Raw genomic sequence first — 23408 nt, 5'->3', positions numbered from 1 at the left:
GGGGTCGAGTTCAGAAATGGAAATTTGAAGCAGTGGTTTACTCCACAAGGAGTTTACTTTGATGATGGAGGTCATTTGAGAGAACTGAGTGGGTGACAGGGGGATGTTGGACTGGGGTGTAAGATCCGAATGGGAATGGAAGACGGGAGTAGTTCAGATGAATAGTGACGATGGGTGGAAGATAACTGTGCGAGGGGGATGGGAGAGTTTGAAAGGACGGGGGAGGAGTTTGGGATTGAACCGGAACCGGAACTGGAACTTAGCATTCACCAGGTGTCGGTGCTCACGAAATGGTTGCCGAGGGAGGTGTGGGTCCTCAGCATCGCTATCAGTTCGTACTTTGACTTTGCGCCGAAACCACGAGGTCCGTCCAGCATTCTATATCTACAGCGATGGAGGCCCAGGGAGGCAGCGAAATATTACAGACGGAGAGAGAGCGGATTCGACGGGAGATCCTGGAGTTGGAACAGCGCCTGGGAGTGGGCGCCATTGAAGACCTGGGAGGCAAGGAGAGCGGTAAGTGGTGGTAGGGAACGGGGTAACCTTAGTCCAGCGAGTAGGGGATTGGGGTGGCGGTGCGCTAAGGGAAAACTGTATGGAGAAGAGAGGGAAAGGAGAGAAGGGTTTAGTGAAGGAGTGGGTAAAAAAAAGGTTACTTGGGATGAAGGGAGTCGATGGGGTAGTGGACCAGGAGGGAGTGTGAGCGACTAGGGAAAAGGCGGTGTATTGGGAGATGAAGAGTAAGAGAATTGTATACCTCTAGTAAAGAAACTGCATAATTTCCCTCCAGAGGGAGTGAAGAAAGCAATAAGAAAAGAGTGAGAGTGAAGTGCTAGAGAAGGGTGAACAGGGAGAATGGTTTTGGTTTGGTCTGATGAGGTGGTGAGAGCGAATGCGGGGTGGAGAACGGAATAAAATAGGTGGAAGAAAAGTGAAAGCTTGTTTTGTGTGAAATGATGTTTTGCATAGCATTGGAGGATGTCAGATTGGGCTGTGATCCGTGACCCCAGGGCTGCTGTTTATTTTGATCTGCTGAAGATATCTGAATGAGCATCAAAGGCTGTGATGAGCTAAGAGTTTCTGACCTGGTATTGCCAACCCTCTATTGGGTGTCTCTGACCAGGAGATGAACATTTAATCTTCTCTCTGAGCTAAAGTTAATAGTAGGGCTTAAAGGGGGGGGGGTAAATATTTAGCAATGCTTCTGTGATATTTTGCGGCATTATATATAAAATTAAATAGGGTGTATGAACTCAGAGCCACTGGCAACCAAAGCATATCCATTATGAATGGTTGTTAGGGTTTTATGCTTTAATGCCACTTCCTAATGGTACTTTATAAATCCAACTCTTGTATCTGATTAAACTGGGGGGGGGAATAGAAGATTCTACTGTGGGTGTAAATTGGCAAAGAGGATTATATTGCTGGGAGGCTAGTGGATAGTATTGTATACCAGCACCGCTTATCTGGTTTAGTATTATGTACTTCCCTTTTTGTGAAGATTAATGATGTCTCCAAGAAGCATAATCATGTTCCTCTCAGTACAGGACTTGCTGTATTTGTGAAGTGATGCCTTTTCTTACTCCAGCAGGATATTATGAAGAGGAAGCTGAGGAAGCAGAGTGTATCCAACTGGTAAGGAACACTTTGCATTACTTACCCCCAAAATCTTTCTTACAGAAAGAGCAATTGCTTGTGAAAAGGCAGAGTGCAGATACTAAGCCATTGAATGATCTCAAATGGAGTGATGCTTCATGAGGCATTTTGGGTTTCATTGCTGGTTTTGAACTGGCAGAATAAAAACACTTTCCTTTTATTGTACTTGTATTTCTTTCCTATCTGTCCCACATGTGTCTTTACAACAGACTGCACTGGATAATGTTCGTAACTAATAAGACCCATTATCTGGACAACATATATAACTCTTTTCCTTCATCTGGTGTGTACAGAAATAAGATGAAAAAGATAAAATAGATAGATAGATATACTTTATTAATCCCGTGGGAAATTTGATTTCGTTACAGCTGCACCAACCAAGGATAGAACGTAAATATAGCAATACAAAAAACCCCAACAATCAAACAACAAAATGCAAAACTATGCCAGATGGAAAATAAGTCCAGGACCAGTCTATTGGCTCAGGGTTTCTGACCCTCCACGGGAGGAGCTGCACGTTCGATGGCCACAGGCAGGAACGACCTCCCGTGCCGCCCAGTGTTGTATCACGGTGGAATGTGGCCGAAGTCCAACAGTAGAAAGTTCAATATCCTGTCTGCAAACACGTTCCTCGATCGTAATATACCCAGGATTGCACCATCCGTTGTTAGCCAGATCAGTAAGCACCCCACTCCTTCACGCCGCTAACCGCTCTCGGTGCACTTCCGGTCAGGCGGAACGGTATTACCCACCGAACTCCTCTTCTCCAAAAGTCTCTGTTGTCTCGACCTGGTCCTCTTTCCTCGGCTTTGTGATCCCCCTCTGTGTGTTTTCCTCCGGATTTCAGCAGGGGTGTCTGCCACTCTGTTCGCTAAGCCGACCAGAATTTGCTGGTCCGTGGAATACACAATGTGACCTTGCTTCTGTCCCGCGATGTAACCATTTCCAGCGCTAAAGAAAATCCAAATAAAACTCTCTCTGTCAGCATATTAGAGAGGGTGCAGCTTCGACGTGTTACCGTGAGAAAAAAATACAAAAAAATAACGTAAATTAAAATGTAAGAAGAAGAAAGTAAAAGAATAGATCGGAACGGCTGTACCAGGCTGCATGCACGACCGGCGCATGCGCACTAGTCACCGAGTCACTGTACATTAATACTCTTATCAGTCACGATGTTCCGTCCATCATCTTCGCTTTATTCAACCTACCTACACTGTTGTAGATCAGTTAGACCGTTGAGCCTGCTCTGCCATTCGGTAAGGTTATGGCTGATCCAATCTTGACCTCAGAGTCACTTTCCTGTCTTCTCGATGTGCATCTTCACTCCTTTCAAACTTTATATATCTTTGTCTCCTCCTTGACTGTATTCAATGACATCTTCATAGTTTCCTGGGTTAAAAAATTCCAAAGGGCACAATCCCCCACTCCATCTTTATGATCCCTTGTTCTGAAACTATATGCCCTAGTTCTGGACAACCCCACTCAGGCTAAAGTCATCTTAACTTCCACTATGTCAATCTTCTATGTTTTATTAACCAGTCTTATTCTTCCAAACTCTAATGAGCACTGACCCAGTCTGCTGAATCTCCGTTCAGATGTGAAACGTTTCAGGAATCAACCTAGTAGGCCTTCACTACATCGCCTCCAAAGCAACTATAATGTTCCTTGCATACACAATCCAAAACTACGTGTTTTTGTCTTCTAAATAATTCATTCCACTATTTGCAATGGACAAGCTAGGAGTTTGACTATTCTGGGATATAGTATCCAATCCTCACCCTACACCTCTATTCATTCCTCTCCAAGATCCATGCCTGTGACTTCTTATCTACAAAGTTCATTCCGACGTCTTCCTATAGGTTCTTCAACAGCATCTGTCAAGCTTTAGCTTCTGTTGACCAAACAAGGGTAGCAAAGTGCATGTTACATGTGCCAAGTGACCTACATCCTGACCTGGAGCTATTTTTCCATCCCTCACATGTCAAAAGCTCCAAATACTGTAACTACTCACATGCAACATGAGAACACCCTTATTGTATGGTTAGAAATTCAATAATGTATCTGACACCCTGTTCATGAATACTTGTAGATAAGCAAAAAATGTTGGCCTGGTCAGCTAAACTACAATCATAAGCCTATTATGAGGAAAATAGCCACAATATTCTACTGGGAGGAATTGGTGCCAACTAAGCTATGGATACCTCCTATCCTAATGCCATTCTCTCTTTTTCAAATGTATTTATTAAGCTATCTATTGTTCCTATCGGCTAGATCTACAGATATGCCACTGTTGTTCTGGGGTATGCAGATGATGAGAGATGCTGGTGGAAGAAGTAACTGTTGTTGTATTCAGGTGGAGGCCTCTCTCAGGGAAGCTTCACCTCAGGTCCCTGACAGTATTTCGGATGATGAGGGAGATGACCTTCCTGAAGACCCCGAAACCTGCCTGCAGATGAACTTGGTGTACCAGGAGGTGATTGTGGAGAAGCTGCAGGACTTGGAATTGCTGCTGAAGCACAACAAGGAACAGCAGGTGACTCTTTGGGGCTGAGGTGGATTGAGAAAGTTGGGCATTGTGCTGTACTGTAAAATGGCAGATTTTCTGCACTGTGCCAACTTCTTCCCATTGGATGTGTAGGTGACTGCCTAGCTATTCTGGTACAATGGAGGATTCGGCTCTAAAAGACTGTTCTAGGGTTGCAGGGTTTTGTCATCTAAATCACCTCCTCTTCTTGTTCTTCTGCTACTCTCTCAGTGCTTTAAAAGGGAAGTGGGAGGACTGTAGGCAATGATTGAAGTTCTATATTTCATGGTCACCATGTGTTAGCCTATATTAAATCTGCCTGGATATAAGTTTAAACATAACACGTTTGCAATCCTAACCTGGTTTATGCTTTTGTTTTTGCTGGAGTGTTTACAGTTATCGGCTACTGGGACATTGATAATTCTTTACCCCCACTTCCTATTCCAGGGTATAGATAGATGCTTTATTGATCCCAAAGGAAATTTGTGTCACAGTAGCATTACAAGTGCACAGATATGCAAGTATTAGAAGAGAAGTAAAAGATAAAAATAAGTTGCCTTAAAAAAAAAATAAGGATTACAAGATTTGCAAGTCAAAGATTACAAGATCACTTCCCTGGCTATAGGTTGACTCATTATAGAGCCTGTTGGCCGAGGATAAGTATGGCCTGGTATATTTGAGACAATGTGCAGGTCACCTCACTCAGCTCAGACCCAGAGTTAAGTACGGTGTTTCATCAACTGTATGCTTGTGGTTTCTGAGGAATTTCAAAATAAAAATGGAAAAAAAACCTATAGATATTCAGCTCTGTGGAGAGAGAACTTTCAGGTCAATGTACCAACATTAACCTTTCTTCATATGTCAGCAGTTCATCCCAGGAGTCAACCCAGTGAGCCCTTTCCACACTGCCCTCATGAAAATACGTAATTTCTTAAATATGGTACAAGCTGCAGAAAGAGGGAATGGTTGAAAAAACAGGGAATGGGCAAGATTGACTGGGTGCTGTCTAAGAGAAGGAAGCAAATGCTTTTTAATCAAAACTGATGTGTCTGGAGTAAATAGAAGATGAATGGACTGCATGAAAGTGAACGGACAAAGAAACTTGCCAGAACCGTGATGCGGAAAACAGCAGTTGCTAGAAATCTGAAACAAGAGAATGCTGTAACTACTCAACAGCTCAGGTAGCATAGAGAGCAGGAGTTCCCAACCTGGACTCCACAGATCCCTTGCTTAATGGTATTGGTCCATGGCAGAAGAAGTTGGAAACTCTTGATATAGGGGGAAAACTGACAGAGATAGATGACCTTGTTTCAGAATTAGCCAGAAAAGACTAGTTATCTGAACTTTTTTTTTTTAAAAAGAAAGGTAGATGCAGGAAAACTATTAACAGCAAATGCAGGAAGTATTCAGCTGGTCAACAGCATGTTAGGAAAAGGGAATAGAATTACGTTTCAGCTTTCTGCAGATGCTGCCCAACATGCTGAGTGTTTCCAGTATTCTGAATGCAGTATGCAGTTATCTGAAATTGAACTAAATACTCAGTCCCAAGGTCTGCATGTGAACGGACAGGAGATGAGGTGTTCTTTCTGGACCTTTCATTGAGGTTCATTCGAACATAGCAGGCATTGGATAATTTCATCAGTATCACGTTGCAGCTATTATAGATGTCAATCTCAAAATCCCTGTTCTGGGTACTACTTGTGTTCTAACACCCCTTATTACTCTGCTAATTAGTTCCCACTGACAAAGTAGGAACCCAGGGGGTTAATGATAAAAGCCTGAAGTAGATTAATTCCCATGAGCCTGTTACACAATCCATTTCGATCGTGGTTGAACTGGATTGTAACTCCACTCAACCTGACATTAATGGGAGGGAAATGCTGGAATCTATTATTAAGGGAGCAGTAGTGTATTTAGAAAATAATAAAATTGGGCGGCATGAACAGAAGGGAAATCATGTTTGACAGATGCTTTTTTTTGTTGTAAATAAGAGACAAGATAATGATAAGCTAGTTGATTTAGGACATTGGGACTTTTTTTGGGTTGGGAGACAAGCAGATGCTGCATGGTCAGTGATCGTCTCCAGAAGTAAATGTAATGTGTCCAGGTTTGTTGACGATGCAAAGCACCTGGCAGTGTGGGCTGTGAGGAGCAGGAAGAGACATTTTGGGGGATAAAAGTGGGATAAGTGAATAGGTAAAGACATAGCAGATTGGTAGCACTTCGGTAGAAAAATAATAAAGACAGCTTTTTTTAAACGGTGAGATACTGAAGGGTGTTGGTATTGAGAGGGATTTGTATGTTTTTGCACATGAATTACTGATAATTAACATGGTTCAGGAAGACATACTTTTGTCTATTGCAAGAGTTTAATTTGGTGACATCTTGCTCTAATTATGTGGAGTCCAAATAGACTACACTTGGATGGGAGGTTTGTAGCAGGAGGAGATGTTAAGTGTTCTGGATATGTACTGTCCTGAATTTAGGATGAACAGCAATCTTATTTAAACAACTGAAGTTCTAGTGCGGCTTGTTGGGGTTGAGCCGATGGGTATCTAGAACCAGGAGTCAGCAATTTGGGACTGATGACAGAAACCCTTCATCCAGGGGACAGTGAATCTTCAGAAATCACTATGGAAAAGGACTGTACAGATTAATTTGCTGAGCGTACAGCTCCTCAGGTTATGAACAGCTGACTTGAATACAGGCTACTTATACAGTTGAACATCTTGGTGGCAGGCTGCACTTAATGGGGATGGCTGTCCTGCTGGATTTCCTGTCACCCGGGAACTCATTTTGCAGCTGTGTTCTTGCAAACTGGGTTCCGAACAGGAACCATTTAACTTTAGTTACCAAGAATATTGAGTAATCTGGGGTTAACACAGGAAAGTCGTGCAAGGGTAGGTTAGCAGTGAACTTCCTGAACAGCCCAGTGAACACAAAAGAGGGAATGGCCCTTCTCGCTTCTATTCTTATCTAGTTGTCTCTGATTAGTGAGCCTCCATACCTGAAGGAAGTCTGTTCATCTTGATTTTCAAATTTTCAGTTGAAACCACCCTCCATCAACAGCTTTCTGGTGGATGTTTTCCAGGAGACCATTAGTCCTTGTACTTAAGTGCTGCATGATGTTCCTGATTTAGCCTAAATGTAATATAAGAAAGACTCATATTTCTCGTATCTGCTGGGTGATTTTTTTTCCTTCTGTCCCACGTGAAGATTCCCGGTTCTAGATCGGGGTCCCCAACCTTTTTTGCACCACAGTCCAGTTTAGTATTGACAATATTCTTGCGGACTGGCCGACCGGTGGGGTGGGGGGGGTGGGGGGGTGTTCAAGTAGGGTTAAACTCACCTCAACATGTCTTTTACAGTTAGGGTTGCCAACTTTTTCACTTCCAAATAAGGGACAAAAGTAGCAGTCAAATCCCAGGACACTTTACCCCAGGAAAGACTACCATGACCATGAAGCCTTGCGCGGGCACCTGTACTTGCCGATTTTTCCCCCCAAAAATCGGTTTTGCCATCATCTTCCCAACTATACATACATTATTTCTACTTTATATAGGCTGTGTATTTATCAGATTATTCCTGCTTTTACTATATGTTAGTGTTATTTATTTTCGGTTTTATGTTATTTGGTATGATTTGTTAGGCTATTTTTTGGGTCTGGGAACGCTCAAAAAATTTTTCCCATATAAATTAATGTTAATCGCTTCTTCGCTTCACGCCATTTCGGCACGAAAGGTTTCATAGGAACGCTCTACCTTAGCGGGGGAAATACGAGACAAGGGTGGTCCCGTATGGGACAAACCAGTTTAGCCCAATATACGGGATGTCCCGGCTAATACGGGACAGTTGGCAACCCTATGTTCAAGTTCAACAGTGCGTAACAGGGAATGAGGAAAGGTGCAGCTGACTCGTATCGTTTCCTCACAGCCCGGTGGTTGGGGACCACTGCTCTAGATGCCCAAGCCATATTCTTCAAACATGAAGAATACATCTACCCTTTTGAGCTCCACATGAATGTAGTATGTTTTAATCAGATCAATGTCGGATGTATTACAGCACTTTGTGGTCAAGGAGGTACTTTTGACATGCACCACTGTTGTAGCTAATTTCTGCACAGCAAGCTTGTTAACAGTAGTTTACATTTTGTCAGTGTTTTTTAGATGAAGCCTGGGAGATGAATGTTAATAAGTCTTTTGAGGTATCTTTCAGTCTGTGTTTCTGGAGTTTCAGCTAGATTTTTTGTGCTCGTCGAAAGAATAGAGTAAACCATTAGCTTAATGTGGGTTAATGCACTACCCACAATCACTTCTTAGATTATGGGCCCTTTTGGACTAACCTGGTAAACAAAATCTGATGTTTCAAATTCTTTAGCTCTGCCTTTTAATCTTGTGTGTGTGGGGAATATTATCTCATCGATGGAACTTGTCATCAGTAATTTCGTCCTTGCAAAGTTCTGATACGTCTGCAGTAGATCCTCAAATACTTAAGTAAACCTCCTTTGGAGCATGTGGGAATGTACCCAGTCTATATCCTTCCTCTGTCAGTGAACAAGCAATCCCCTTTAATCTCCTACAGGCTGAAATTATGTGTGACCTGGCAGGACAAGATGTTGAGAAGTCAAAAACAGAAAAGGGTCAGTCCTCCATGTTCCTGGGGCACTTCTTGAAACCATACTTCAGGGATAAAGTGACTGGTCTGGTGAGTATTTTTGAATAATTAAAAATTGTTTCTGGTGTTTATTTGCTTATTGAACAGCAGCAGGTCTAGGTGTTTTCCCCCATCTAGAGGAAGATGACTCAGTTTCTCCTCAAATCCCGATTGGTTTACTGGGTGTTCTTCAAGAGAAGGGATCCTGCAGCCATTTATCTGGCTTGGTCTGCATGCAACTCTGGTGTCATGCTCCGCAGCTGTCTGCCATTTGGTTCACCCTGCTTGTTTATTGATGAACTGCTGTTGGAGCTGCAAGCAATGAACTATATTTAGTGTTGCTTATACTTGTATCATTTGAAAAAGCTTTGATGCTTGACAGTACCAGTTACAATATATGGTTAAAACTCTTTATAATTAAAGGTCTGTTCTGTCTCTGTACTTGTGACCAGGGTCCTCCAGCAAACCACGACACAAAGGAGAAGGCTAGGCAAGGCATAAAATCCTTTGAGGAATTTCTTATAACTAGCTGTAAGTATTCTTAACTTCTTGAACACTGGCCTGTTCCATGATCAGTTTTCATTGTTAAACCTTTGGTGTCAGTAAAGTCTGGAACTTCAAATCCGAGCTTTTCCTCTGCTCCTGAATTTGTCTCCTTCAGCAATGTTGTGATCCCGTGACCTATTGTCTCCAAATTCAATTTGTATACTGTTTCGACAAGTTTTCTGTTTTGTATATTTATATTAAAATACTCTCTGCAAATTGTGGGAATGGCATACTAATTGAGGTATTAAACATTCATGGCACTTTTTAGGCAATTTGTTATTTGCTTTCTTCTGAGCTGCTGTTTAGCTTCAGCCTAGAAACTCCCCAGTGGTATTCTCCCTTATTTTGTTACTATAAAATGCCAGGTTTGTGCTGGAGTTTGAGTTTAATTAGCCGGCCAGATATTTACTTCCTTCTGCTTGTTCACTTGTTCCACTGCTAAATGTGGCAGTCCATATAATCTGTGTAAAATGATGGTAGGTTTTAATGTATAATCAAACAACCAAAAGGGTGTTAAATTTATTCTCAGGTTGTGATGTTACTGGCTGGGTCAGCATTCAGTTCTCAGTGAGTGCTAGTAGGGTTCTGCTTAATGCAACAGAGTGGACTGGTGGGGTTGCACTGTGCTCAAGCCTCAGCTGAACTACGTGCGGGCTGGTGCTGGGCCAGGGCTTAGCACCTGTTTGGAAAGGACTGCCAATGAGTGGGATATCCATTTTAATTATTGCCTAATGCCTCCCAGTGAGTGCTGCGAATGGGTGTTGCTGATGGAGCTCCAGGCATTTCTGTGGTTCATAGGACGTGGTCATAAGTTACAAAAGACACTCATCTTCTGACCTCTGTCCTTTCACAGGGAAGCAGAGAGAGAAGGACAAACTAACAATCGCAGTTGCAAATGATTCGATCCAGCGACTACTACAGCCTAAACTCTTGAGGTAAAAGTCGTTTTCTAATATGTCATTGGCCCAGCCTTGATCTGTTAGCTAATGTATGGGTGAAACTTGAAATCCAATTTGTCCTTCAATGATCAGTTCCAGTTCAGTCTTCTGTGAGCTATCTCCCATGGCCAACTCCATGTCAAACCATAATCTCTACTTATCTTCCTGAGCATTAGCTTGCACTGGTTTCTGAACCATCATTGTCTCCTCATTACTCTGCAAATCATTTTCCATGTTTTTGATTCCCCTTCATGGTCCTTCTCTTCTATAACTGCACCCCACCCCCCTTACAGCTTTGCTAACCGTAGCATCTTTACATTCTTTTGATTTAGGCCACTTGTGCAGGCCTAATTTTCATTATTCCGCTATTGACAATTTTGTCAAGGGTCATCTGGACCTTAATGTTTGGAATTTCCTCCTTAACTCTTTCTCCCTTTCTTTTTAAAATGATTTTAAAGTTTGCTGCCTTGACTAATGTGGCTGTCCTTCAGATATTTTGATTAAACTGAGAGTAGCAATGGACACAGTTTAAAAGAGAGTCTCTCACCTTAAAGAACCTTGGTAACTTAGTTGTAAAGAGACGAGTCTGTTTAGTTTAGAGCAGCACAGATTAGCCAGTTTCTACAAGTCAGCTATCAAATGAAAGGTGAGTGATCAATTAATATTTAATAACCTCTGTAATAATCTGTAGTGTTTTTCTCAGTAAACATGGGACAGAGAAATATTCCAGATTTCCCCTATTTTTTTTTAGCCTAGATATTTTACTCTAGCTTGATGGAAAGGTATGTCAACGGTATTCTTGGTATCTTGTACACGAGTCAGCAGGTTGTTTCATTCTCATCATTTTCATATGTTTTAGGGCATAGCACTTCTTAACCTTGTTTAATGTCTCCTCTCCACACAAACACTACTAAATGCTGATTATTTTGGGTTATGGTCTTGACGATATCCCAAATCTTTATCCAGGTTCAGTAGATCAATGGAACATTTCAGTGTAAGGCATATCACTGTTTTGAGCCAGATTCCTTTTTAGTGGGTCACTGATTAGTTAAGACCTGAAACTTTGCTTTATTTTTCCCTTCTTCACCCTGGAGCAATGGAGATCTGAACTGCGTGCCCTTGTTGCTTGCCTCTGCACAAGTCAAGACGTAAACTAAGAACTTTCTAATTTTACCTTGTGTTTGTAGGCTTGAGAACCTGAACAAAAAGCTGGATCTATCCTGCAGTGAAAACCAGACAAATGTCTTGATGAAGCAGATTGCTGAAACTGAGCGAGAAATGGAAGAAATCAAGTGAGATAACCTTCCTCCCAACAGGCATTTTTAGAAGAGTATCTAATTGAGCATTATTCATCTTCACGTCAACTGATGTGCATTGTAACTGTCTTTTTAGCAGGACATTGCTCATGAAGAAGAATTCTTTTCTGATTCATTGTCATAATACTTGTGTGCTTGTGAGCGAAAGTGAATGATATGCACATAAACATTTATTCTCTAGCTGCAATAAGCCATAGGTCTGTTGACATCATCTGAAGAAGGTGTGGCCAAGTTGTTGGCTACATTTTCTTCTGTTTGTTAATTTCCTGAACTTTCCTCATGTTTTCTGTTTTTAATTCCAGACTTGTACTCTTTAGATTATCACCGTTTACAAAGTTGACTCCACACTGAAACAAGTAAAGAAAGCTTGTTTCTTGTCCTCAGCAGCACTCCTTTTGATGGATAGCTAACATTGTTGGTTCTGGGTGCAATTTTATCCAGAACTCCCTAGAGAACTCTGTTTTCTACTAGTGTTGTGGGGTCGGTAATACTGACCTGAGCTACTACAGCCCTCAGCCTGTCTATTGGAGTGCTAAGTTACTGCATGTTTCCACGTCTCATCCTGAACACCTTGATTGTGTGTTGAACTTATTTTAAGGACATTTTAAATGCATTTTTAAAACAGATGATCATCTTTATTTTAATTGTTATAACTGTGTCCCCTTCATACTGAGCACCTATGCCACACTTAAATTCCTCAGCAGGGGGCGCTACAAGGAGCAAACCAAGCTATTGTGGCCTTAGTTTGCCCTCTAGGACAAATGTTGCAATTTTTGCATGGCAAGAAATGGTGCAATATTTTACAGGCCTGGGGTTTGAGAACTTTGTTTTTGGTTTGGAGTATGAAGATATTGAGGAATGTAGAGCAAGGTTGATTCAATGGCAGAGAAAGATATGTTGTAATAGTTGAGGAACTGGCTTGAGAATCTAATCATATTTACATGGGCATTATGAGGAACAAATTAATCAAAACCTTGAGGTGAATGCGGGTATAGCATTTTTTTAAAGTACTAATGCTGGGGTTTATGGTTACATGCTGGTATAAAGATCAAAGTATTCTTGGGGATGCTTTAAATATGTAGGAAACCATCAAGCAGGGAAAATATCCTGTTTGCCACAAACTTTTCCTGTATCCTACCACTGGTATATGTTTCTGAAACAGTAGATGCTCTGCTGAAATTAAAGTGCATATAATCTTTATTTCATTGGGTTTACTGTTCTAGATTGTCTTCTGATATCTATGGAGTGAACTAACAAGAGTTGCCGTTTTGTTCTGTCTTTGTTCTGAAGTTTTCTAAATGAAAGGCATTAATTTTCAACATTTGATATTTGATATTGCAGTTGTGATGTTTGATTATAATTGTTTACTTCTGGCTGAGAGTGAGTATTAGCAACTCTAGCCATGGTTTATAAAAGAGTGTTACTCCTTAACTTTCTTATAGCCAGATGACGCAACGGCAGTTGTTGGGAAATAGGTTTGACGACCACGATTGGATAAAGATTTCCAACATTGATGTAAGTATGTCAACGTTGGAGGTACTGTGTATTTAAGGTTAATCAGTTTGGTTCCCCTCCCCCACCCGCCCAATTCCTCCTTTTACCTTCTGCCCATTCTACTGTCTGCATCTGTCTATCTCCTTAGATATCTATTGATCAGTGTTTGTTTGAATACATTTTCAAAGCCTTCTTCCCCCCTCCTCTTCCTGCTTGTTACCTTTTGGTCAAATGCCATTCAGCAATTTTTTTTTGTATTCTTTCATTTTGGACGTTGATTACGGTGCTCCACATTCTGATCCAGCCAGCTATACCTAATGGTGATCAGGATAAGTGAAGTTCTGACTGTTTTCTTTGGCCATGGTTGCTCTGATGGTGTGGTAAACTAATTCAGGCAGCTTCTAGACGACAAACGGAAGTGCTGTCTCCAATACCCCAAGTGGGAGAAGTTTACAAGCCTTATAAAGGCTTAAAACTGTGCTGGACTATTAAATCTGTTTTATGTTTGTAGTTTGATGGAAGTCGCAAGGCAGAAGATATTAAGAACGTCTGGCAGAACTCTGAACACCCAAGCATCAACAAAGAACAGTGGAGCGGTGAAGAGACGCAACAGCTAATTGAAATCGCAGAGGGATGTGGCTGTGTGGACTGGGAGTGGATTGCCAGTGAGCTGAAGGTACTGATATTGCACAGTGCACTGTTGAGTTCCAATCCAGGCAAACTGGCTTTTCTCTGCTTGTAAGCTTACTGAGCAATTCAATAGCAACATTCCTTTAAAACTGAATTTTATGTATCTCTAGTAGGTCTAATCAGCAACTGGCAAGAATATATACTAGTGCAGAAGTGAGGCATTCAGCCCTTCAAACCTGTTGTTTTATCTCATTCAGTCAAAGGCCAGTTAGATCTTGCTTCTGTCCACCTTCCATAGTCTTGTAACCTTTCATGCATTTGGCTCTAACACAGGAATAACACTGTCAATTCCTTATTAATATTCGGTCATATTATCCCAAGATAAGATTCTAATTGAGACACCCATTCTGTCTAATGGAAATGACTGACAGATCCATGAGTGTTTTGGCTCTCCTTTGCTTGTTCATATGTGACTATGAAATGTTAATTGTGACTCACGATCTCATGAAGCTGTGTCATAAAGGGGAAAAAATTGTACTTCCATAATGCCTTCTCACGATATTTCAAAAGATCCAAGTAGTACTTAAAGCACAAGAGATTATTTTTGAAGTGTTGTAGCATTATATGTAAACAGCTATTTTACACACAGCAAATCCTGCAATGAGAAATCTGAGATACCCATTTACTTTGAACAATTTCTCATAATGTTGAAGTTGTGTTTTTGATGCAGGTTGACATTCACTAATCCGACTACCTGTAGTCTGGTTCCTTCGATAATCTGCACTGATTTCAAATTTTCTGAGCCACTGTACCAATCTGCTGCGCATAGTTTTGGTTGCGCTAGATCTGTTCATGTGTTGGCGTGCTCTTGTAAGCATAGACAGGCGATTCCTGCTTTTTTTGCATTTATTAATATCATTTGCGTGAGGCGCGGCCGCCCATCTCACCCGCCAGCGGCGGGGGGAGCTGGCGTGCGCTGGGTCGGTCCGCCTTCTCGTCTGCCTGCCAGCAGTCGCACACTGCCCTCCGGCATCGCCCGGCCGGCCCTCCGTTCTCTTCTGCCTACGACCTCAGATCAGACGTGGTGACCCGCTGAATTTAAGCACATTACTAAGCGGAGGAAAAGAAACTAACAAGGATTCCCTCAGTAACTGCGAGTGCAATGTAGTCTTTGGGGTAACTGCAAGTCTGTGTCTTTGCTATCGTTTAGCTCACGCTTGAGTGCTGGCAGTGGGTGCGCTTTATTTTTTGCCGGTGGGGAGGGGGGATTATTGCTCGCTGCTGCTTATACGCGGGAGGGAGGGGAGTGGTGGGGGGAGCTTAGAAGTTCTAACATTTAACTGTCATTCATTCTTTGGGGCACTCCATTTTCGTAGATGGTTGCAAAGAAAAAGCATTTCAAGATACATATTGTATACATTTCTCTGACATTCAATGAACCTTTGAATCCTTTGATATTTTAAAGGTATGATGAGGTGGTTAGCTATTGCTTAATGTGATCCTTCTGTAATTCGGCATTTTCACTAATCCAGCACTCCTCAGGTCCCAATGGTGCCGGATTATAGAAGGTCGACCTGTATTAGAGTCTCTAGCTGTGAATATTTCCTGATTTTTGATATAGAAAGTGAAGGGGAAGATATCATATTTTCAGTTGTTTGAAAGTGCCTCCATCGATCAGTACTGTACCAGCAATGTGTTCCAGACTGGAATTGAACAGAACTCTATGTCATCTACGTAAAGTCACTTAGGCCAGTGGATAGGTGTGTGTTGAAAATAAATCCATTGACTATTTAAAAAGTGATTTTATAAGGTTTAGCATGTTTAAACTTCATTTTCTTTTTTTTTCTACTTTATGTTTAGACAAACCGTACTGCTTACATGTGCCTTCAAAAATACCAAGAGTATAACAAAGACCTGAAGAAGAAAGAATGGACAAAGGAAGAAGACCAGATGCTTACAGAACTAGTGCAAAAAATGAGAGTTGGAAACTTCATCCCATATACAAAGAGTGAGTATATCAGCAGTGCAGATCTGCTTGCAGAATCCAAATCCTTTCCTGACACCCAAGAGCTTCCTACTCAGTTTGTGTAATCTGACGTTAATGAAGTTGTTAAGTTGTTCAATGTCATTAGCAGTATGGGCTGAAGTTGTTCTTGTGTCAGTACTATCAAGAACCAGAAGACAGATTTAAAGTAATTGGTAAAAGAGCAAGGGATGACCAGAATGAAAACAATTCATGTAGTGTCTGGTGGTGAAAGCAGACATTAATTCTCTGAGAGTAAAGAGCCTCAGGGCCAGGGAAAAAGCGAATGGTTAAGTTACTCATGCCAAGGGCAGACACAGGCTCATTTTCTCTTAAAATGTTTTTTTTACAGTTGTAGTAATTTTCTAACTTCAAATTGATTTTTGATAGAATATTGTAAAGAAAACCCTTTTAGATTAATAACTTTGTTCAAGACCAGCATTTAGCACCCATCCTTTATTGTTTTTGAGAAGTTGATAGAAACCGTAGAAACCATAGAAAAACTACAGCACAGAAACAGGCCTTTTGGCCCTTCTTGGCTGTGTCGAACCATTTTCTGCCTAGTCCCACTGACCTGCACACGGACCATATCCCTCCATCCACCTCCCATTCATGTATCTGTCCAATTTATTCTTAAATGTTAAAAAAGAACCCGCATTTACCACCTCGTCTGGCAGCTCATTCCACACTCCCACCACTCTCTGTGTGAAGAAGCCCCCCCTAATGTTGCCTTTAAACTTTTCCCCCCTCACCCTTAACCCATGTCCTCTGGTTTTTTTCTCCCCTTGCCTCAGTGGAAAAAGCCTGCTTGCATTCACTCTATCTATACCCATCATAATTTTATATACCTCTATCAAATCTCCCCTCATTCTTCAACGCTCCAGGGAATAAAGTCCTAACCTATTCAACCTTCCTCTGTAACTGAGTTTCTCAAGTCCCGGCAACATCCTTGTAAACCTTCTCTGCACTCTTTCAACCTTATTTATATCCTTTCTGTAATTTGGTGACCAAAACTGAACACAATACTCCAGATTCGGCCTCACCAATGCCCTTATACAACCTCATCATAACAGCTCTTATACTCAATACTTTGATTAATAAAGGCCAATATACCAAAAGCTCTCTTTACGACCCTATCTACCTGTGACGCCACTTTTAGGGAATTTTGTATCTGTATTCCCGGATCCCTCTGTTCTACTGCACTCCTCAGTGCCTTACCATTTACCCTGTATGTTCTACCTTGGTTTGTCCTTCCAAAGTGCAATACCTCACACTTGTCTGTATTAAACTCCATCTGCCATTTTTCAGCCCATTTTTCCAGCTGGTCCAAATCCCTCTGCAGGCTCTGAAAACCTTCCTCACAGTCCACTTCACCTCCAGTCTTTGTATCATCAGCAAATTTGCTGATCCAATTTACCACATTATCATCCAGATTACTGATATAGATGACAAATAACAATGGACCCAGCAGTGATCCCTGTGGCACACCACTAGTCACAGGACTCCACTCTGAGAAGCAATTCTCTACTACCACTCTTTGACTTCTTCCATTGAGCCAATGTCTAATCCAATTTACCACCTCTCCATGAATACCTAGCAACTGCGTTTTCCTAACTAACCTCCCATGCGGGACCTTGTCAAAGGCCTTACTGAAGTCCATGTAGACAACATCCACTGACTTCCCTTCATCCACTTTCCTGGTAACCTCCTCGAAAAACTCCCAATAGATTGGTCAGACATGACCTACCACGCACAAAGCCATGTTGACTCTCCCTAATAAGCCCCTGTCTATCCAAATGCTTGTAGGTTCTGTCTCTTAGTACTCCCTCCAATAACTTACCCACTACCGACGTCAAACTTACCGGCCTATAACTTCCCGGATTACTTTTTGATCCATTTTTAAACCCGGAACAACATGAGCCATTCTCCAATCCTCTGGCACCTCACCCATAGACACCAACATTTTAAATATATCTGTCAGAGCCCCTGCAATTTCAACACTAGTCTCCTTCATGTGTAGCCTTCTTGAGTTGCCACATTCCTGGTGAAAGTACCCACATAGCAAGCTTCAGGATTTCCATAGGTGATGACGAAGGAATGATGTTCCCAATTCAGGTGGTGTGTGACTTGGGGAGGGGCGGGGGGCCATGTACCTACTGTGTTCTAAGTGGTAGAGGTCATTGGTTCTGGGCAATGTTGATGAAGTATTCCTGACAAGCAACTTGTGCAGTTGGGATTGCACCCATCTAGATGAGTGGGCTGAATTCCAAATTCCGTTTGCACCTCATAGTACAGGTTTCCCCCGCCATCCGAAGCTAGAGTGTTCCTATGAAACGGTTCATAAGCCAAAATGTCGTAAAGCGAAGAAGCAATTACCATTTATTTATATGGGAAAATTTTGTGAGCTTCACAGACCCAAAAATAACCTACCAAATCATGCCAAATAACACACAAAACCTAAAATAACAGTAACATATAGTAAAAGCAGGAATGATATGAATAATACACAGCCTATATAAAGTAGAAATACTTTTCCACAGTCATTGCCTGAACTGTTCTCTGTAGCGAAAATCTCAACGCAAGCGCCGTCGGCAAAAACACGGCACAAGTGCTCTCCAGTAACCTTTAAGCTTGAAGCTGCCAAATCATACCAAATAACACGTAAAAATACACGGCCGATATAAAGTAGAAATAATGTATGTACAGTGTAGTATCACTTACCGTAATTGAGACAGCGCGGAGCACACTGATGATGGTGTGTTAGACTGAGTCGTCGCAGTTTGGGGTGGTGCAGTGGCCCCCACCCTCCAGGCTGCCGACCGATACATTGCTGCGAAGTACGCAGGGGTCCAGCGGTAGCCAGAAGGCACACAGCATATCTTTAAGAAAAAAGCTGAAATAAACAAGCTAATTAATTGCGTGCTGCCCGGCACGTAATTGTCGGCCCAGATCAGAGGCGATTGCCGATTGCATAACCTGTATCTGGACACCTGTACCTGTGACATGATATCCAGTCTCTGACATCTTAGTCATGGTGTTGTGGTTCTGGTTTAAGCTGTCTCTGCCAGATGTGCATTATTTAGCTGTACAAAGTGGTGAGATTGCTGCCTCAATTAAATTGCACGTCCTGTTTTCCACATATCAGCTCAAAGACATCTTTCCCCACTTCGTGCCTAACAGCATTCCAATTCTTCCCCTGATACCTCATCAACGTGCTAAACCTTGGGCCCAATTGGTGAGTATAAATAAGAGGTCTGGCCAGCAGGGAATGTTACAGTTGAATTTGATCACAATTCTGACATTGTTATACTAACTGGTGAACAGGAGCAGGAATCTTCACTGCTGTGTCTACTGTAAACCAGATTGTTCCCGGTGTTCGAAAAGACCATGTTTGATCAATCTATAGCACCATACGTTTTCAGTCACTAAGCAACCAGAAAAGCTAAATTAGCAGCGCTGTGACTGGTTGGTGTACAGCAGGGAAGGGCAAAGTCTAGATAAGTGTTAGCGATGGGGTACTTCAGTCAGGGACACTGATGGGCATCTTTGTGGCTACGAGCAAGGTTTTGAGATGGTGTGCTGCTTCCCTGTTGCCAGAGTTGAGTGGGTACGACATTCTGAAAGGGGAAGGTGAGCAGCCAGAAGTCTTGGTCAGTATTGGCTCAGTGGTTCAATTTAACATCCGAAAGTGTTTGCAGTATACAACCTGAAATTCCTACTCTTTACAGACATCCACAAAACAGGAAAAACAATGCATAAATAATAGATGGGAAGAGAAATGTGCAAATAATAGAGGGATTTAAGTAGAAAGTTAAAATGTAGGACTTTAGATGGTAACCTCAGGATTCCTCCACGTGCTACTGTGGCCAGAAATAGCAAGCCTCGATCTATAGGCGAATGTGTGGCTTCAGATACTTAGATCATTGGGATTTCTTCCAAGGCAGTTAGGACCAGTACAAGAAGCGCATTGTACCTAATCTAGATCGCCACCAGTACCCTTGTCAGAGAGGCTTGTTAGTGCTACTCAGGAGAGTGTAAACTAGTGTGGGAACCAAACCAGTAGGTCAGAATGTAGAGATTAGGGAGTTGAAATCAGATCAGGCTTTTGAGGAATGTGAAGGAAACAGGAAAGAACGTAAATTAGGAGTCCAAAAAGGGCCATGAATGTGCTTGGCAGATAGGGTTAAGGAGACTTCTAAGGCTATAGATACAGTTGAAGTCAGAAGTTTACATACACCTTAGCCAAATACATTTAAACTCAGTTTTTCACAATTCCTGACATTAAATCCTAGAAAACGTTTCCTGTCTTAGGTCAGTTAGGATCACTATTTTAAGAATGTGAAATGTCAGAATAATAGTAGAGAAAATGATTTATTTCAGCTTTTATTTCTTTCATCACTTTGCCAGTGGGTCAGAAGTTTACATACACTTTGTTAGTATCTGGTGGCATTGCCTTTAAATTGTTTAATTTGGGTCAAACGTTTTGGGTAGCCTTCCACAAGCTTCTCACAGTAAGTTGCTGGAATTTTGTTCCATTCCTCCAGACAGAACTGGTGTAACTGGGTCAGGTTTGTAGGCCTCCTTGCTCGCACACGCTTTTTCAGTTCTGCCCACAAATTTTCTGTTGGATTGAGGTCAGAAAATGATGTCAAGTCTGGTTCATCCTTGGGAGCAATTTCCAAACACCTGACGGTACCACGTTCATCTGTACAAACAATAGTACGCAAGTATAAGCACCATGGGACCACGCAGCCATCATACCGCTCAGGGAGGAGATGCATTCTGTCTCCTAGAGATGAACGTACTTTGGCGCGAAAAGTGCATATCAGTCCCAGAACAACAGCAAAGGACCTTGTGAAGATGCTGGAGGAAACAGGTAGACAAGTATCTATATCCACAGTAAAACGAGTCCTATATCGACATAACCTGAAAGGCTGCTCAGCAAGGAAGAAGCCACTGCTCCAAAACTGCCATAAAAAAAGCCAGATTACAGGTTGCAGGTGCACATGAGGACAAAGATTTTACTTTTTGGAGAAATGTCCTCTGTTCTAATGAAACAAAAATTGAACTGTTTGGCCATAATGACCATCGTTATGTTTGGAGGAAAAAGGGTGAGGCTGCAAGCCGAAGAACACCATCCCAACCATGAAGCATGGGGGTGGCAGCATCATGTTGTGGGGGTGCTTTGCTGCAGGAGGGACTGGTGCACTTCACAAAGTAGATGGCATCATGAGCAAGGAAAATTATGTGGATATATTGAAGCAGCATCTCAAGACATCAGCCAGGAAGTTAAAGCTCGGTTGCAAATGGGTCTTCCAAATGGACAATGACCCCAATGACTCCAAAGTTGTGGCAAAATTGCTTAAGGACAACAAAGTCAAGATATTGGAGTGGCCATCACAAAACCCTGGCCTCAATCGGTTAGAAAATTTGTGGCCAGAACTGAAAAAGCATGTGTGAGCAAGGAAGCCTACAAACCTGACTCAGTTACACCAGTTCTGTCTGGAGGAATGGAACAAAATTCCAGCAACTTACTGTGAGAAGCTTGTGGAAGGCTACCCAAAACGTTTGACCCAAATTAAACAATTTAAAGGCAATGCTACCAAATACTAACAAAGTGTATGTAAACTTCTGACCCACTGGGAAAGTGATGAAAGAAATAAAAGCTGAAATAAATCATTCTCTCCACTATTATTCTGACATTTCACATTCTTAAAATAAAGTAGTGATCCTAACTGACCTAAGACAGGGAATGTTTTCTAGGATTAAATGTCAGGAATTGTGAAAAACTGAGTTTAAGTGTATTTGGCTAAGGTGTATGTAAACTTCTGACTTCAACTGTATATAGCAAGGTGGTTGTTTAGGGTTTATGAACATTAAAGGAACCTGTCCTAATCTTTTGACACATCTATTTCTCCAGCACAAATTATTCATTATTCTGTTTTTGATTTGGTTTATATAATTAGGATTCTGAAATGCAAATCTGCTTCTTTGCAGTTGCGTATTTTATGGAGGGACGGAATGCCAGCCAGATTTTGTTTCACTGGTCCAAGTCACTGGATCCCACACTGAAAAGAGGACCTTGGTCACGAGCAGAAGATAGGGTAAGTTGCTTCTGGTAATTGGCTCTTCCTGGATCACCAGGCAGTTCTGCTTACAATTGGGTCATGGCAGAATGTGATTGTAGGTTACTGACTTGTTCTGTTTACATTATTCTAGGTGTTTTCCTGCCATTCCTATGTCTCTTCAAAGATGTGACCACCGAACCTTTCCTTCAGTATCTCATTTTAGCAGCCATTTTCTATTGTTGCATGTGAAGGACAAATCTTTATCATTCATTGAACTGTAGAGCTTCACAGGGGAATTGGTTTCTATGCAACCCATATTGGGTACAGAGAACCTCACTGCCATAAACTGGTTACGTCTTCCCACCAAAATCTAGGAGTACTGATTACCGTTGTATCCAACAGCACTGGTGCTGGCAGATTTCTTGATGCATGGTTTGTTCCCTGTCATCCAGTAGATCATTTTTTTTCCATAATAGTCATGTCTTTACCCACATGAATAAAGTTATAAGAAATAAGAGCAGGAGTAGGCCATCTGGCCCACTGAGCTTGCTCTCCTATTGAATAAGATCATGTATGATGTAGTTGCGGATTCACCTTCACCTTCTTGCGTTTTTCCCAATAACAATTAATTTCTGTGCTGTACAAAAGTCTTTTTAACTGTGTCTTAAATTTACACTCAGTGGCTGCTTTAAGTATAGGGGTGGAACTTGGTGTGGTCTTCTACCCATCCAATTCAAGTTTCGATGTGTTGTGCATTCAGAGGCGCTCTTCTGCACACCATTGTGTGGTTATTTTGAGTTACTGTCATCATCCTGTCAGCTTTAACTTGTCTGGCCATTACCCTCTGACCTCTCTCATTAACAAAGCATTTTTGTCCACAGAATGTTTTTTTGTTTTTCACACCATTCTCTGTAAACTTCAGAGACTGTTGCTCGTGAAAATCTCAGATCAGTTGTTTCTGGGATATACAAACCACCCCATCTGGCACCAACAGTCATTCCACAGTCAAGGTCACTTGGATCACATTTCTTTCCCATTCTGATCAACTGAACCTCTTGACCATGTTTGCATGCTTTTATGCATTGAGTTGTTGCCATATGATTGACTGATTAGATGTTTGCATTAACGAATCTAATATAGTGGCCACTGAGTGTATTTAATGAGTTAGTCTCTACTGCTTCCCTGGCCAGGGAATACCACAGATTCACTACTTGGGGCCGGGGGAACAGTTTTCTCTCATTTCCATCCTATAATTTTCTCCTAACTCTTAAGGATATGTCCACTAGTTCAAGTCTCATGAGTGGAAACAACTTACTTTCCTCTATCTATCCTTTTCATAATTTTTAAACTTTCTGTAAGATCTCCTCTCATTCTTCTGAATTCCAATGAGCACAGTCCCAGGTGACTCAATCTCTCCCCATAGGCTAACCCTCAATCCCTGGAATCGTCTTGGTGAACCTCATTGCACTGCCTCCAATGTCTTTTCTGAAGTAAAAAGACCAGAACTGCATGCAGTACCCAAGGTGCAGCCTGACCAGTACCCTGTACAGTTACTGCATA

At 41.8% G+C, this 23408-nt stretch overlaps 1 protein-coding gene and 1 non-coding gene across 5 annotated transcripts in view; both read left to right on the top strand.

The window, feature by feature from the left end:
* Positions 1 to 283: 283 nt before the first annotated feature.
* snapc4 (small nuclear RNA activating complex, polypeptide 4) overlaps positions 284 to 23408 on the top strand; it is a 59738-nt gene continuing 36613 nt past the window's right edge. For 2 of the 4 annotated variants that reach the window (XM_063073720.1, XM_063073718.1), the window contains exons 1-11: positions 284 to 516; positions 1589 to 1635; positions 4010 to 4189; positions 8762 to 8884; positions 9286 to 9364; positions 10233 to 10314; positions 11505 to 11609; positions 13076 to 13148; positions 13639 to 13803; positions 15618 to 15765; positions 21778 to 21884. In XM_063073720.1, coding sequence (XP_062929790.1) covers positions 393 to 516; positions 1589 to 1635; positions 4010 to 4189; positions 8762 to 8884; positions 9286 to 9364; positions 10233 to 10314; positions 11505 to 11609; positions 13076 to 13148; positions 13639 to 13803; positions 15618 to 15765; positions 21778 to 21884 — 1233 coding nt within the window. In that variant the 5' untranslated portion in view covers positions 284 to 392. Of the gene's footprint in view, positions 517 to 1588; positions 1636 to 4009; positions 4190 to 8761; positions 8885 to 9285; positions 9365 to 10232; positions 10315 to 11504; positions 11648 to 13075; positions 13149 to 13638; positions 13804 to 15617; positions 15766 to 21777; positions 21885 to 23408 lie in introns of those variants that run through there. The other 2 variants (XM_063073719.1, XM_063073721.1) reach the window with 2 other exon arrangements.
* On the top strand, positions 1058 to 1154 carry LOC134360123 (Z30 small nucleolar RNA). The gene has a single exon (XR_010021265.1). It is a non-coding gene; the product is annotated as a Z30 small nucleolar RNA (small nucleolar RNA).

This window comes from Mobula hypostoma, chromosome 21 (genome assembly GCF_963921235.1).
Source record: "Mobula hypostoma chromosome 21, sMobHyp1.1, whole genome shotgun sequence".
Lineage (NCBI taxonomy): Eukaryota > Metazoa > Chordata > Chondrichthyes > Myliobatiformes > Myliobatidae > Mobula > Mobula hypostoma.
This window is presented reverse-complemented; position numbering and strand designations above follow the sequence as displayed.